Source organism: Cygnus atratus, chromosome 1 (assembly GCF_013377495.2).
Source record: "Cygnus atratus isolate AKBS03 ecotype Queensland, Australia chromosome 1, CAtr_DNAZoo_HiC_assembly, whole genome shotgun sequence".
Classification (NCBI taxonomy): domain Eukaryota; kingdom Metazoa; phylum Chordata; class Aves; order Anseriformes; family Anatidae; genus Cygnus; species Cygnus atratus.
Genome location: NC_066362.1, coordinates 22,399,198 through 22,415,372, shown reverse-complemented (window position 1 = coordinate 22,415,372; position 16,175 = coordinate 22,399,198). Strand labels below are relative to the sequence as shown.

General features: G+C 34.2%; 1 protein-coding gene across 11 annotated transcripts in view; it reads right to left on the bottom strand.

Annotated features, from left to right (window-relative positions):
* GRM8 (glutamate metabotropic receptor 8) overlaps positions 1-16,175 on the bottom strand; it is a 348,011-nt gene that overhangs the window by 30,427 nt on the left and 301,409 nt on the right. The window contains exon 10 of one of the 11 annotated variants that reach the window (XM_035559307.2): positions 15,653-15,807. The exons of the other annotated variants lie outside the window; for them this stretch is intronic. Within the exon in view, the coding sequence (XP_035415200.1) occupies positions 15,799-15,807 (9 nt within the window). The 3' untranslated portion in view covers positions 15,653-15,798. Of the gene's footprint in view, positions 1-15,652; positions 15,808-16,175 lie in introns of those variants that run through there. 11 annotated transcript variants of the gene reach the window in all.

Here is a 16,175-nt window from a genome sequence, read left to right as displayed (position 1 = left end):
CCTAGTTTGCTTCAGTGTGTAGCTCAGTTAGTTGTTGATGCTCTGTCATATAACGTTCTAGTCGTGGTTTGACTACAGTCTGCCCCTCCACTGCTGAGCAGTCAGGCCATCCTGGTGGGGTGTCAGGATGCAGTCAGACCCTGCAAGGTAGAGGTGTCCAGAAGACTGACTAAGTGAGGGAGGCCACCTGTCCCCACTTTACTTCCAAAGCAGTAACTAAGTAGTTTGCCTGCAATCTGAGCAGTACTTCCCTATCAGAACAGCCACCCTGCAGATTAGGACCCTCCTCTAAAGAAAGAGGTACTTTTCAAACTGTTGATGCCACAACAGTAAAATCAGATTAGGAAATTTCACCAACCACATAAAACCTAAAAGCTTCCACTAGTGTGAAAAGTTATTATGTATTTGGAAGGTATCAAATATTGCAGTTCGCATTACCGCATCAAAGCAACCCAGAGTAATCACAAACAATTGAGTGACATTTGGTATCTCCATTTAAAAGTATAGTGTTGCTATGCAAGTTGAAAATCACAGCAGGTTTACAGATGCACATTTTCTTTGCTGCAGAGAATGCAAATTTCAAACTTTCCAGGATGAGGCCATGAAGAAAAAAAATATAAGACATGATTCTACATGAAGAAATGTTCTTGTTCACAACCACAGATAACAAAAAATTGGGGGTGTTTATGTTTGGCCTTACTATCTTATTTTTTGTATGTAATGACTGACCAGATCTCTCACATAAAACAGAGTTACAAAAAACAGACAAACAGACAAACAAAAAAACAGATGGGGCACACATTTTGAAATCCTGAATATCATAAAGAGTTATCAGGAGCTCAGAAACTCTGACAAGTGCCATATAAGTGAGCTAATTAGAAAGAAAACTAGTGACAAAACCCACCACCAAAAACACCAAAAGAAAAATGCCTTGCTTTTAAGTGTCTAAGAATGTAGAAGTTACCAGACCATGATCCATATTGCCAAATATCTTTTAGATATACCTCAGAGTGGGACCAAAGCAAGGTGCTTTAGAGGAAGGTCTAAAAGAAACCTAGATGCAGCAAAATCTGTTTTCATGATGTTCTTTTCCTCATAATTAATCTTTGGATATTATATCAAATCCTAAGGTGTGATATTAAACCCCGAAGTGTGAACCCTTACAGAATTTCTTCAAACATTAGAAAATGTTACCATTTGCTATTGCTATCATTATCTATCTATTTCCTTTTGAATACTGTTACATCCCTGCTCTCTGACAGATCTGTGTGCAGGCTTATTTGTGTATCCATAACATTATTAGTTGGTTTAGGACTTCTGCACTTTTGTGGGTGCATAAAAGACCACACTGATGGTTTTTAGCACTCAGAGTTAAAATTCAGCCTCTCAGTCCTCTGCTTTCAGGTTCTAGATATATTATAGAAGTAAAATACTTATATTTTGGGTAGACAAAAATATCTACCACAGCAGAAGCCCTAAAAGTTCAATACAGCTGAAGACCCATTTTGTATTTTTATATTCATGTATATCTGGACTTCTGATCATGAAACTACAGTCTAACTGTTTGGTAATGAGATGTATGACTGCTTGCAACTATCAGGCAGAATTGTGGATGAGAGGATAACTGCCTTGGCTATCAGTAGGTTTGGGGAGAACTACACTGATCTGTGCATGGAATCACCAATAAAAACAAGACTGTTATATTTTTTAATGCAACTAACAGAGACAATGACAGCAATGACTTAATGGAAATATCCTTTATCTCCAGGGAAAGGAGCTGTGTATTTGTTCTATGTTGGTCATCAGTTTCCATTTACTAGTGATTGCAGTCAAAGGCTGTGTTTCCCCTAAGGCTTCAGGGAATATTCACTGCCATGAAATAAGGGCATAAAATAGTTAACATAATCAAAAGAATAAAGTAATCAACTTAATAAAATGATATAAAATGTAAATTATAAAATATAAAATAATATAAAAATATAAATGTATATTTATTATAATATTTATTTATTATAATTTGCAAATTGTTTGGGATTGAACCAAATTTATTTATTTTGTTTTTATTTTGTTTTTGCATGAAACGTACAAAATCAAAAACATAATTATTTTTGCTAATGAATTTCTTGTTTATCACTGAATCATATATTTTCTGTTCATTCCCTTGAATGAAAAGCAAACAAAATCAAATAAAGATATCAGAGACAGAACAGAGGGTGGCATCCTTTTACCTCATAACCATTAGATATTTTCAAGAATGAAGGGACTTTAGTTCATACTTCCCAGAATAGTGGCTTCACAATCTTGTTACAGAATATCCTGGAATAGTATCTTTCCATGCCTTTTACAGGTCCTTTTTAATAAGAGTTAGCTATTAAATACTGTTTTGTTTTGTTTTGTTTTGTTTTGTTTTGTTTTGTTTTGTTTCCTTGAATGTTCTCTGGAAGGTACTTCCAGTGGATCAAAGATCTGTGTAGGAGTAGCTCATGTGATAAGCTTAGGAGTCTAATATTGTACCTTTCCCATAGTTACCCTTAAAAATGTCAAATCATTAAACAGAATTGTCAGTTTTGGAATTAAAATAAAATAGAAAAAGATAATATTAAACAAATGACTCCTGCACATGTTCATGGCAAATAACAAATGCATAGTTAAGATGCCCGTGTCTGCTAGTGACAGACAAATTAACACTGCTTTAGTCAGTTACTGTCTCACAGTTTCTGAACATCTAGCCTTTCTTCAGACTTGTTTACTATCCACACTTTTTCAGACCATGGATCTCAATGGTCAGAACACTATTTCAGTGAATTTACTATTCTCTATTCTCTAAAAATAAATAAATAAATAGAATTAATCTTTTCTTTTGAAGGATATTTTTGAGGATAAAAAGCAGGCAGCCTATAACAGAAGCCTTGTAAACTTTTTTAACACATCTGTTGTCATCCCTTTTCAAGACTAGGATATTTTTCTTAGTAGGTATATTTTATTTTACTAGGGTAAAACTCACCTGCAATAATTATTACTAATTACCAATTAATAATTCAATTTTTCATGAACAACATTGTTCTCATAGACTACTTAAGAACCTCCTTCCAAGATGTGCTAACATAAGGGGCACCCATAATTTACAAAGAAAATTGTTCTGCATGTAGCTATGTGGCTACTACTGACAACTCGCTTCTCCCCATCTGCATATTCAAAGCAAAACATAGAAATAAAATGTCAGCCATTGATAAAATTTTCTTCCTGTGGAGAGTTCATGAAGACCTTTCATGACAATCTTTAGCTTATAATTTATTCTCATTACACAGAATGAAAATCCATGAAGGGTGTTCAGTGAAAACAGAAACTTTCTGCCTCCCTAAACTTTCCCAAACTGGAGGCTCTGTTTCTTTTCAAAATTGTGAGTAATCCTAAGCAAAAAATGAATATATGTAAAAAAGACAAGCACGAAGTCTATTGTATATTGTGTATATTTGTGTACATTGAATTAGAAAGCAAACACGCCATTAAAGGCCTGGACTTTGTGTGAATTGTATCTGCTAGATACAAAATTGTCAGGATTAGTAAAACAAGTGCTATGTGGTTGGACTTACCGCACAGTATCTTGGATATTCAAATTTTAAGTTTCTACCTTTTCCATACCACCAGATCCATACTCTTTTCTTAAACTTCTTAAGTATTGTTAGCCTGCAGAACTGCTCCCTAAATATGACCAACTAACTGTTGTTAAAACATTTCCTCAACATTTGTTCTGTGAAATGCCTACATCTCCTAGTAGATGTTTATTCATCTGAAATAAATAGACATGATCTATGAAACCACAGACAAGTGTATTTTTAATAGACTGCAACAGTGGGTATTTTGTGTGAGTGAAGAAACAGGACAAGTCCCATCTTTGCAAATGTCATATACTTCAGTTCCCTTAATGTTCTTTGACAAATTTCAGTATTTTAAACTTTTAGGAAGCAACACAAGGGTTTCTTTTCTTTCTCATTCTTTTTTCAACTCAGATATTGCTTGCACACTTTAATTCTATTATGAACAAAATGCAGTCATCATCTGAGTAAGAAAACTTGTACATTTAAGCCTCTAAGGAAGACCATGCAAATCTTCAAAATAAGTGGGGAAAAAAAAAAAAGAAGAGAGAGAGTGAAGGAGAAAGGGAGAGAGATGAATTGTGAATAAATTGAAAAAGTGATTTGAACGAGAAGTCAATAAGGCACAGAGTGTGGGCCTGCTGTGAAATTTCCTTTACCCAAGTGGATGGCTTTGCAGGAGGAAGAAAGTATTGTTTACGAGAGCTGACAAGCTATAAATAAATAAATAAATAAATAAAATTCTGGGGGAAAATAAGTGCATTGGTGCACTGAAACACATCACTGCTGGCTAACCTGACAGGTCAGATCTAAGTTACTTGCTTATACTCTGTCATTTTAAACAGCATGTTAGCACAAACTGCAGTAAAAATAGGTCTTGGCATTGACTCTGAGGCATTACATGCATTGGAGAGGTGCCCACAGTTTCATTTTGCAACCATAGGGGTTGAGTCTCCTGTCAGTGTGTGTGCACAAATGCCTTAATATTAAGAGAAATGTGTGTTTTCACCCATGAGCAAAGATGCCCAAAGAGGTTGTGCTAGTATTCATATGCCGTAATTAAAATCATGTTTTATACTTGTTTTTGCCTTTCTCAGATTCCTCATATATGATACAGCTCTGGTCTGCAGGAGAATTCAAAGACCCATAAGGTTGCTTATTAAAAGTACACAAAAGTATAGGATAATCAGATCAAAGTAAAGCTAAATCATACTTCAGCCTGTGTACTTCTATGTCAGGCAAACAATGAAAAATACAGTGGAAAGCTCGGAATTTTCATTATATAACATAGATGTAAAAAATTCTAAATTACATAGATACCTTTAGAAAAGCTTTTTGCAGCTTGGAAAATAGATGGGATGCATAAAGAGACAGGATTCAAGGAGGAGTTAACAGCAACTGGGGCAGTGACATAAAAGGTTTCTCGACTCCCACTCACTTGAACTGGATTGTAAGTGATTTAAGTGATTCTTTCAGAAACGGAGCACTACCAAAAAAAAGAAGGAACTAAAACTCTGATATATTTGAGAGCTCTGGATCTATTCAGATGGAAAGAAAGAACATATTTTGTATATAGAGGTCAGGAAAAAAAATGTGCTAAATTTAAGAGAGTACAAACACCACCACCAAAAAAAAAATAATGGGCAGAGATACATGGATAACTGCAGGGTCTCAGTCACACAAGAAAGGACTAAGATTCTGGATATCATGGAACAAAAGTGGCATAGGCTGGAATGACTCTTCTATTCTGGACAAATTGTAAAGTAAGCAAAGATGAAAGAAGATTTAAACAGTAGCAAATAAAAAAAAAAAAAAGGAAGGTTGATAAGGACAAAGGTGATGACAGAAATTACAAGCCTCGTTGATAAAGCAAATAGTGCAGAGGGAATAGCAGAGAAATTTCCAGCTTGGAAATCTGGAAGCCTCGATTGAGATATGTGATCTTTGTAGGTTAATAAAATTTGATGCGTTGTGATGGCTCAAAGGGATAGTAGGTGATGTGTTCTGGAGGGAGCTGCTTTAGACTGTACCATAATCTGCACTGTATGTGTAGTACTTCTACAACACCATTTCAGTAGATAAGCTCTTAAGGAAAACATATGGTGGAAACAATTCCCTTACAGAGACTGTTTGAAAAGCGGCTTTGGGACTGATTTCTGTATCATGCCACATTGGTTCGCCTGTGTCTTTTTGATGACTAGATTAGGAGATAGATGCTTTGCCTGCTGTGAGCTCTTCTGCTATACTTCACTCAATTACAAGTGCTAGCTTACTAGAAAGGACGCTTCCGTAATGTCATGTGTTCCTCAGCTTCAGATGTATAAGACTTTTCCTGTATTTGCTATTGAACACTCTCTTTAAAGTGGTTCCCTGCTTCTCTTATAATCTCCTTTTGACCTTGCTGCTTTGTAACTGGGAAATGTTGTGCAGTACCTGGGTGAATGACATGCACAATACCTGTGAATACCTGCTGCTATTCTGTATGAGTTCAGAGAAGTTAAAAAAAGGATGATCAAGTCCTGTGATTTTCTTCCCTTCACTGTTCCACTATTTTTGTTGTACTGTGATACAGAAGAGGACATTTTCTATAGAAAACAGAATTATGCAGGCACGGTGCCCACCATTTCTATTAATTATTTCGATAACATCACTTTAATCCCATCCACATGTTTCAAACTATCAAGTAAACATGACCTTGATAATCATCATGAAAACAATCATTTGATCACTCTACTAGGGTCATATTTCTGAACACTGAACACATGAAATCACTGGAAAGCATCATTTGGGGAAGAGAAAAATTCAAACTATACGTGCATGCTGAAAATTCGTATGTAAAGTAAAGAGGATAATTGATAAAGAAATCATTTTTAGCTGGATTACTAGAAGAAAAATAATGTCTAGATACTGTTAAATTCTTACCCTCTTAGCTTATCTGTTCTCTATTATCATTTTATCCCTTGTTAAGAAGCTTCCTTGTAAATTGAAAGAAAAATACATTTTCAAAAATATAGTTGTATATGACCAATGAAAGTCTTCGTTTTGCAGAGGATGGTCATATATGTATTGAAATCATTGCTATTACTTGATCATTTAAACTAATTCTAGTTCCATACAAGAAAGAGCTTACAGCTATGCAAAATGGAATATTTGCGCACACACACAGTCACATGTATACTCAGAGTTAATGATCTAATTAATGATGTATTCCCATAATAGGTCTTGATTTGGCTTTTTAAGAATAAGCATAAAGCTCATTAGTCTGTATGAAATCAGACTTCCATCATTTTCTAGTTTCTAATATTTCAATTTTTTATGAGATATGAATCTAACTTTCACAGTTCCCTAGATCAAATTGTAATTTTTAATGTATTTATCAAATATGTTATGAATTATAATGGGCTTATATCAAATTAAATTTCTGGGGTGGATATTGTGTTTTTATTGGATGTTCAACTTATTGGCTTATTTTCAGCTACATGAGCTATAAAGAATGATGATGTTTAAACAACAAAATGGTAATAAGGGGTTGAAACTTGCAAGCAACTTACTGTGCTTTACATAATTAACGTTTCAGTTGAATCACCATAACTGTCTTTGAAAATGTTATTAGACTAAAGGAAATATATGGCAATATGACTTTGATTAGGTGCTGATCATGGTTAAGTTCCAGATGTGATATGTGATGAGCTTGTACATGAGGCTCAATCTATGCATGGCAATTTACCAGTCCACGGTATCTTATCAAATTTGTAAGGTCAAAATCTAAACAGTGTTATGAAATCTATGCAAAATTAGAACGATTTATGGTAGAGAATAAGAAAGAAGAAAAACTGAGTATCTACTCAAAGCTAAACTAAAAGCCTTTTTCATTAATTTCTTATGTTTTTCATACAAAGTTTACTTGTTTTCAGTAAGGTTAAGGCTACAGCAAAGGCTATTTTTGTACTGCTTCCAACTTGGCAAGAGCTAGCAACTACAAGAATTCTCACAAGACTATCCCACAAAGAGTTCCAACCCAACTTCTAAGCCGTGTTTTATTTAAAGATTTCATGTTATTCTTACCAAGAGTAAAAATGTAAAAGACACCTGTAACTAAGTTTCTATTATCCATACATGTATTTTTGTTGGTTTATCACATCGTTCTTAACTGAAATATATACAGATTTACATATTCACAAATATATTAAGTTCAGGTTTTCAGTAAGTTATGTTTGCTTAAAGATATTTTCTATACAGTTTGCATTATCATTGTTTTTGTCTTATCCAAAAGAAACCATTCCTTCCAATATCCTAGGTACCTAAGAATTTTTAAAGTGCAAATTACTTCATTGTAAGTAATAGCTGTAATTGATAGCTGAAAGGAATGGGGTTCTGTCAGGCCACAGGGCAGCACTGAAGATACTCAGTGAAGGATTCATTTGTCAGTAACGCATCAGCCTGCTCTGGTCTTGATCTGAGACCAGATTTTGATCTGAAATGGACACCTGAATGAGCTTGTTGGAACATACGTATGCCTCTGCGAGGATAAACTCCATATTAAGTATCTGAGTCTAACAACTGTTACATATTCCTTCACTTTGAATGCAGAATAAAGCACTGCACTGAATATACATTAAATTTTTTTTAAATGCTTTATTAAAAGCTTTATTTTTCTCAATATGTTTTCTTGATAAGGTCCCATGACACAACATTTTAAGTGCATCCCTTGAATCGCCAAATCCATTGTTGTTGCATACAGAGAGGCTTGCAACTGGTCAAAAGAAACCAGCTGCTTTTAATGAATAATGGTCCTGTCTGAATGCACTGTGGCTGGATTGTAAGATGCATTGTCTTTGTAAGATAATCAATTGTAAGGTGCATTATCTGCCTTTTTATTCTATGCAAAGCCAACAGTAAATTGGATGCTGACCAATGCATAACAATGACGTGGAGGATTTCATCTCACAGATATGCTTGTAGATGAAACACAACTGAGGAGTTAATACCAAAGACTGATTGCTTTCTTACTATGCAATGATTGTCCAGGACAACTGGAAAGATTTCCATTTAGTTGCATTTGTTAACAACTACCAGATTTTTGGTACTGACCAATCAGAGGCAAAAGACCAACAGTTTTATGAGATGAGCCCAGTTTGTGGAAATATAGTAGTTAAGACATAGATGTTTTCCAAATAATCTCTGTGAAACTTTTGTGGTCTTTGTGAAACTGTCTTCTGAGATTACTAATTATTATTGTCTAAAGTGGATGAAGATGGAAGAGACATCTAGTTATCTGTGCTACCAAAAGTTATTTCTGCTTCTCATTTACAGATAGGTACTTACCACAAAAGCCAGCAAGTAGCCAAAAAAGGCATATTTAAAGTTCTCTGGCAAGCACTACCTCTTCATATGTTACCAACTCTCTGACATTCCCCATCATAGGGCAGGAAGCAGATCAAAAGCTAATGCAATTTTTTTTGGCAGCTCTTTTCCTGTCTTCTCCTTTAACAAAGACCCTGAAGCTATCATTCATCATGGGGACAGAAGGAAACATGTCAGACAAGCAAAACACTGGTGTTTTCCATTATGTGATAGGTGCACGTCTCTTCAGTGTACACAGCCAGATACACTAGCACAATGTTCATATTGGAACATACATGCAACCATGTAGGAAAGAGGGTATACAACCTTCAGGTGCATGCATGACTGTCTCACTGAACAACTGGAAAAAAAAAAAAAAAAGTTTCCTTATTTTGTTAAATAAACCCCTTTACTTTCAGAGAAGTTGTCTTTTTCTCCGTTGCTGATACCTTCTAATAACCTAATAATTAAAACCAGTGTTCAGTGTACTTACTTAAAATACTAGTAGCTCAATTAATATTAAAGTAAACAGAGAAATGAAATTACAACTTAAAGACTGTAGGCATATCTTAAAATGATAAAGTTGAGTCTTTAAAATTATGTATGCATTAGCTATGCACCAAGTTCTTCATTCAGCAAGAAAAACATTTGCTGAAACTCATGCTGAATAACAACAAAGAAAGTCCTATACAGAGCCTAGAATTTTTAAAAGTAGCTACATTGAGCTCTCCACAAGGTTTTATTGAGTGGGTAGCACAATTTGAAAGGAATCTTCTACCTAGCTTTCATGTATATTAAGGAGACAGGTCACACACCTTTTTGTTATGGTCAGACAGAAGCAGAAGGACCTTTTCTTTGCAGTACCCCACAAAGAGTCCAAGAGGGCTTCAACAAACCTTTGCAGATGCATTTCACCTCAGAATAACTTGAAATGACTTGGAAGCTCTGTTTCTTTTTCCTCTAAATATTCACTTCTGGAGCAAAGTAGCTAAACAATGGAGCAGATGACCACCCCATAAAGAATGCTACAATGTTCGTTTACCTTGTGTGTCTGAAGCTGCAGTGTAGTCTAATGCCACTTCCTGACAATAATGAACTTAGATGTCAAAGCTTCAGATGGTGTAAACTAGTATATTAAAGAAACTATATAGTAATTCTCTATTAAAATTCATGTTGTGTTGCACCCCAAAAGACAGAGGCATACAAGAAAAGAAAATTCATGAACATTAATAATCTTGTTAATTTAAAATTGGTTAACTACATATAAAATTAACAGAATAAAAAATAGTTTATTGTTTAGAAGCCCACATTTAGACATCTGTTATTCAGAGTCCAGACCTCTTAATGACAACAAATTATACAATATTTGTTTCTATTTGCAACTGCTTTTTCAGCATTCCTGATATTCCACACTTTGAATTTAAAAATGGCATGTCTGCCTGCCATTTTGTAGACACGATATAGCTTTCTCTACCTGAATTCTGAGATGATGTGAATCAGCTCTCTTCTAAAAACTATCTAGCTCTTTTTATGTATTAATGTGCTCAAGATATGATACACAGTCTGTAGCTGATTATGGTATCTAAGGCAGAGTGTCTTACCAACATGGATACAAATAGGAACTCTTTGGAAACTCTACAGCAACAGAAATACTATGTGTTGTATGTGAATCAGAAACTGTAGTGTATAACAAAGTTTTGTATGCAGAAAGGGAGGCAGTTGTGTCTGTGCTCTGTGCAACACACAATCCAATTAAATTAACAAAAAAAACCTGAACAATATTTAAGTGAGTAGAGCTCAAGACATCTTTTTGTACAAGAGACCAACTTGGCTGACTACAGCACTCCCTTCCGAGTTCTTGGTTAATTCTCTTTTACTGCAGTTTAGATAATTATGGTATAGTATAGATCAACTTCTAAGTTATTACTTGTTACAAGAGCTGGTCAGAAATATTTTGATGAAAGTTTTTTGAAATGAAAGTTTGGTGACACAGTTAACAGTCAGTTCTGATCATTTTCACCTGAAGAAATTTGGAACAGCATAAAAGTTGTGAAATTATCCCGTTTCAAAACAGCTTTGCTTACCAAATTCAATTCCTACTCAAAACCAAAGAAAAACCTGAAACTAAAAAAAGCTTTCTAAATGTTCACAATATTCTAAATGACTCAAGTCATCTCTTTTGTCTCTATTATTAACAAATAAACATTTTCCATAGTCTTCAGTTTTGATTCTAGAAGCAAGAGGACAGCTTTTCCTACGAAAATACTTATGGAATGGATTGCCATACAGTGACTTTTGAAATAAAAGAGGATCTATATTTTTAAGTGGTTTCTCATTGGAGGTAACTTCTGCAGCTTACCCAGACACATCAGAGTAGTATAACTACTGCTTTGCTCTTTCACACCAGCTCGTGGAAGTCTGGGAAATGACAAATAGATTTATAAGGGTGCTGAAACCATTATTTGTTCAGACAAAGGATGAAACTGGCAATGTCCACAGTACTGAATAAATTCACCAGCAGGAGAGAAACATTCTGTCTTGAGGATAAGTAAGGAATGAAGCATTTCCTGCACTTCAGGGAAGGGAGCAGAGGAAGACAGGATGGGAAATTGCAACTCAGTCCTACTCTTTTCGCTTTTTTTTTTTCTGAATCTGCTTCTAAATCAGAACAAAGCCCTAATTTCTTATGAGGATTAGGAAAATCCTAAGGAAATAATCAAATTTAGAAATAATTTAGCTCATGAAACATTTATGTCTGGAAAAAAAAATGAAATGAGAAAACGTAATGAAAAGCTTCCCCCTTCTTAACATGTAATTTCCAGTGAGATGGTTCCTAACAAAAAATCTGGTGCTTTTTATCTAATTTCCTACTTTCCAAAATATGCAAACATTCAAGTAATTATAGTTTTGTAATAGTCCTTCAGGTCCTACCACAATCTAAAGATTTGGACAAAAATCAGCAACAGCACAGAAATTGTTTCGAACAATGACAAACTATGAAATGTGTAAATTATTTCAGCAGTCTTCTAACTTTGGATCCTGTAGAAACGAAAAATAAAAGATGTTCCAAATATCCCTCTAAAGAGACACTAAAGATTCTATCTTAAGTCAAATATTATTCATAAAATGAAAGAAATACGAACATGATAAGCTGCCTTTCTTTATTTTTGCCTGTGATGTGTGCTGCATGGACTACCTGCAGTGGCAGATCTCTGAATATGATCAGAATTAGAAGAGAATGCTTTGAGGTGAAGAAAAGGCTCAATGCAGTCTGCTTCATTAACACAGCCTGAGGCATCATTAAGATGTTTTGTTTTCTTACTGTCACAGGAATACATTTAGCCAAGAATTCATAATAATAGCAAGGAAAAAAAAAAGGCAATTTTTCTAAATTTTGTGGAAATGTGGGGGAAGCAAGGGGTTTCTAGCCGAATTCTCATTAGTAGGTTTTGGTTGGTTGGTTGGTTGGTTGGATGGTTGTAGGGTTGGATGGGTGGCTGATAGGGTTGTTTGTTGTGTTCTTTTTATGCTAAAGGACATATCTTATTAGACTAATGGAACCATTTCTCTCTCCCACACAGAAATGAGTATCATCCTCTTGATAACTACAGCAGTTGCTTACAAGTCAAATTAATATTGGGATACTCTTAGAAGTGTTTCTAACTTCTTTCAATGTTACTAACAGCTAGATATAAGATCCACTTGATCAGCAAATCCAAGATTAAATCAGTTAGTATAGTAAGATGACAAGGATAATAACTTCTCAGAATAACTGGAAAATGTGGTAAAATTTATCTCCTTTACTAGATTACACCTTACAATTGCTTCCAGGGGGAGGAGAAAGCAAAAATCTTCCAGCATTTTCTATGATCCTCTTTCCTTACAGGAAACTACAACCTGTTTTCTTTCACAGTATGGGAAACAAGTATTCATCTTCTAATTCAAAACAGAGTATTTCCAGGTTAATAATAATCAATGGTGTCTGTATTATCTCTGAATGAACATGATTCATCCACCTGTCAAAATTGGTAAAAGGAAGAAAATTAAAGTAGTTCTGTTTGTCAAATGGGGATGTACTTCAGATAGCCATCTATCCTCAGTTGGTTTTTGTGCAGTCTACTGTTGTAACTTAATTTTATCTAGAGGTTCACCAAACATCTGTTTTAATCACTCAGCTAATTTAACTCCCTTTTTCTGTGGCATTCCAGTCATCATGACATTTTAGATATCTCTGTTCCAGATGATCCCAATACTTAAGTGCTTTGCCATGCACATGTGCAGATGGAGGCTTACATTGACAGAAGGCTTTCTCACAGAACTTCACTCCTTTTCCTCTAAAGCACCTCACTGACATTTATGCAAGTCTTTAAAAAAAATGATGTTTTATGATTTAGGAATAAATTCTTAATTTGGTTCAATGATGCACAGGAATAATCTAACTATTTGTAGTGTTTTTTCTTTTCTTAATAGCAGCTGTCAAACCTGGCCAGATCATGAATGGACAAAATCATGAATTAAACAAAAAAATCAAATGGGATTTAAAAGTCAACGCTATTAAGCTTCTCTGTAGAATATCTACAGAAATAACAACCTAAAAATGGCATGTTTAGTGATTCTTCTTATTATTATGCTTAAGAGTAAGGACAAACAATAATTGTGGAGATCCATAAAAGCCAGCAAGCTTGGGTTATGCAGAAATATACTTATTTGCATGCCCTTCATCAAGCACATTTGAAGTTTGACAGACACCTACACTCAATGGCTGAACTTGTACCAACTGTACAGGCTTTGCATTCTATCCAGAATCTCCTAGCAACTTTATATTTTAGGGAACTTATCCAATGACCGCTAAAGGTAAAGTTAAAATTTCCATAATGACCTATGGACTTTGGATCTAGACACCCGTTTTTAGCATTTAATGATCCTATTTTTTGCATTTATCAGTGGAAATATCCTGACAGTGAAATAAAAATAAAAGCTCCTCAAAGCACTTTCTACTTAATCTGTACTCTTAGAATAGTTAATTAAGTAAACATAACCTCTCTTTCCAAATGTGCATAATGATTTCTGCTATTGTTATAAAACTGAAGTGCACCAAAACATTTTTGAGAAATTTTAACTATTCAAACAGAAATGTGTTGAAACTTAATAGCACAATGAAATGCTAGTTGGAAGTACACCTGGCTTGTAGTGAATGCTATGTTAAATTTTATTAGTCAACGTTTCAAAAAAGGAACCATTACTTTTAAAGAGTATTTTAAGTTCCTGAACGTATTGCTCAGTTCTCTCTAAAAAAACTCAAGCCATAAAAAGGATACTAAAATCAGCTGCAAGATTAACTTCGAAGTGAGTAAGCATTGAAGAAAAGTCTGTTTATTTTTTAATTAATTTCTTTCATCTTTAGAAAAGATCACAGAATCATTGACTTATTTAGAATGGAAAATACCTCCAAAATTATCATGATATCAAATTTAAAATAAGATATCCTATAATGTATTAGTTTGTTTTAAAAATGCTTCTTTCAGTGTTTTGTATTAACTGAGAAACCTACAAGTGAGTTTGAGTATATTCAGACAATGTATATATGTGTACACTAACCTATTACATTTTTTCATATTCAGATAAACAATTAATTGTATGAATGCATGAGCTATTATGATGATGTCTGTAAGACTGTGTGGAAACATGCTTTTATTTGCAGCCAAAAGTAGAAGCACTCTGAAAAGAATTATTTGAATTACAAAACTCCTGTATTAGCATATTAATTTGCTTTTTTCCTCTTGAAAGTTGTTATCTGAAGAATAACAAATCATTTGTAAAAAAAAAAAAAAAGGCAACTAAGAAGTGAAATTTAGTGTAGAAGCTGTGCAATTTAGTATAATTTGTGCATTCAGTCTTGGATTTCATAAGAGAAATGCAGAAGAGGTGTTCATTAATCTCGTCTTTAGCGGTCAAAACCAAATCATCCTTTACTACAAGCTAAAGTGAAACAATGTTGTAAATCAAACCTCACTGCCTAGTATCCAGCCAAGTAATATTTCTGTGTTTCAATACTCAGAAATACATTTGTATTTCTATAGGTACTTGCCATAAAATTTACTGCCCCAAGCTGTTAAAACATAAACTGTGTGTGACTTAACCCAAAACACACACGCGCAAATTCAGAATTTAAGGTCAATGCATCTGAACATATTTTCCTATATGAAACAGACTTTTAAAATCTTTAGTTACTGTATCTACAATATGCCATTACTTTGGTACTTGTTTCCCTTGACTTAATCCAAAAGGCCATGGAAATTAATCCTGATCCAATTCAGTAAGCCTATTTACCTCATTTTTTAGTGAGGAAAATGTGTTGTGTTTTTTTTTTCTTTCTTTCTGCCACACTGTCTTCCCCTCATGATCCTTCTGTTTGAATTAACAGGTGTTTTATCACGCTATATGGACCTATTCTTTAATTCTGCAGGCACGAGTCTCATCAGAACCACAAACGTGTTAAAACTTTGAACTATTAAAAGTGGATACATGCTGACTTTTCCAATTGAATTAATTAAACTAAAAATATAAACTTAAAAACATTTAAAAAACCACCTGTTAGAAGAAAAGGGAAAAGAGCTTATGAAAAGAGCTGATGACTTTCTTATTTTATTATATTCCAAACCTTGCAGATTTGCAGTTTTGAAGGTTGATGTTGCTATTATTGCTCTTTCCTACCTAACTTGTCATCTTCACTACTATCAGCTGAATACAAACCCACACAGTCAACATTTGTCTCTGTCTTCCCATTAGAACTAAGAGCAGTAGAGTTAACTGTCTGATGTGTTTTGCAGGGTTTACCATGACTGATATCAGGAAAGAATCACACCAACTGAAAGAGGAATAACAGATATCGTAGTATGCAATGTTGAATTTCTCATTAAAGCATCAGGAAAATATTTTCTTTCTCTTCTGCAACAATAACTAGTGATTTGTGCTTTAAATTATTTCACATATACTTAATTCACTCCTCCTAACAAGGAGAACAAAGATTTATAGTGCTTCATGTAACAGGCTGGAGCATCACAGAAGGGTAGTAATATGCAAAAGAAACACTAATTTAATGTGAGGATATAGTGAGAATATTTTTATTTTCTCACTACATTATTAGGACAACCATACTACGATCATATAAAGTAACCTGTATTAAAATACAGGAAATCTACCATTTGAATCATATATTATCTATGAATTCTGAGA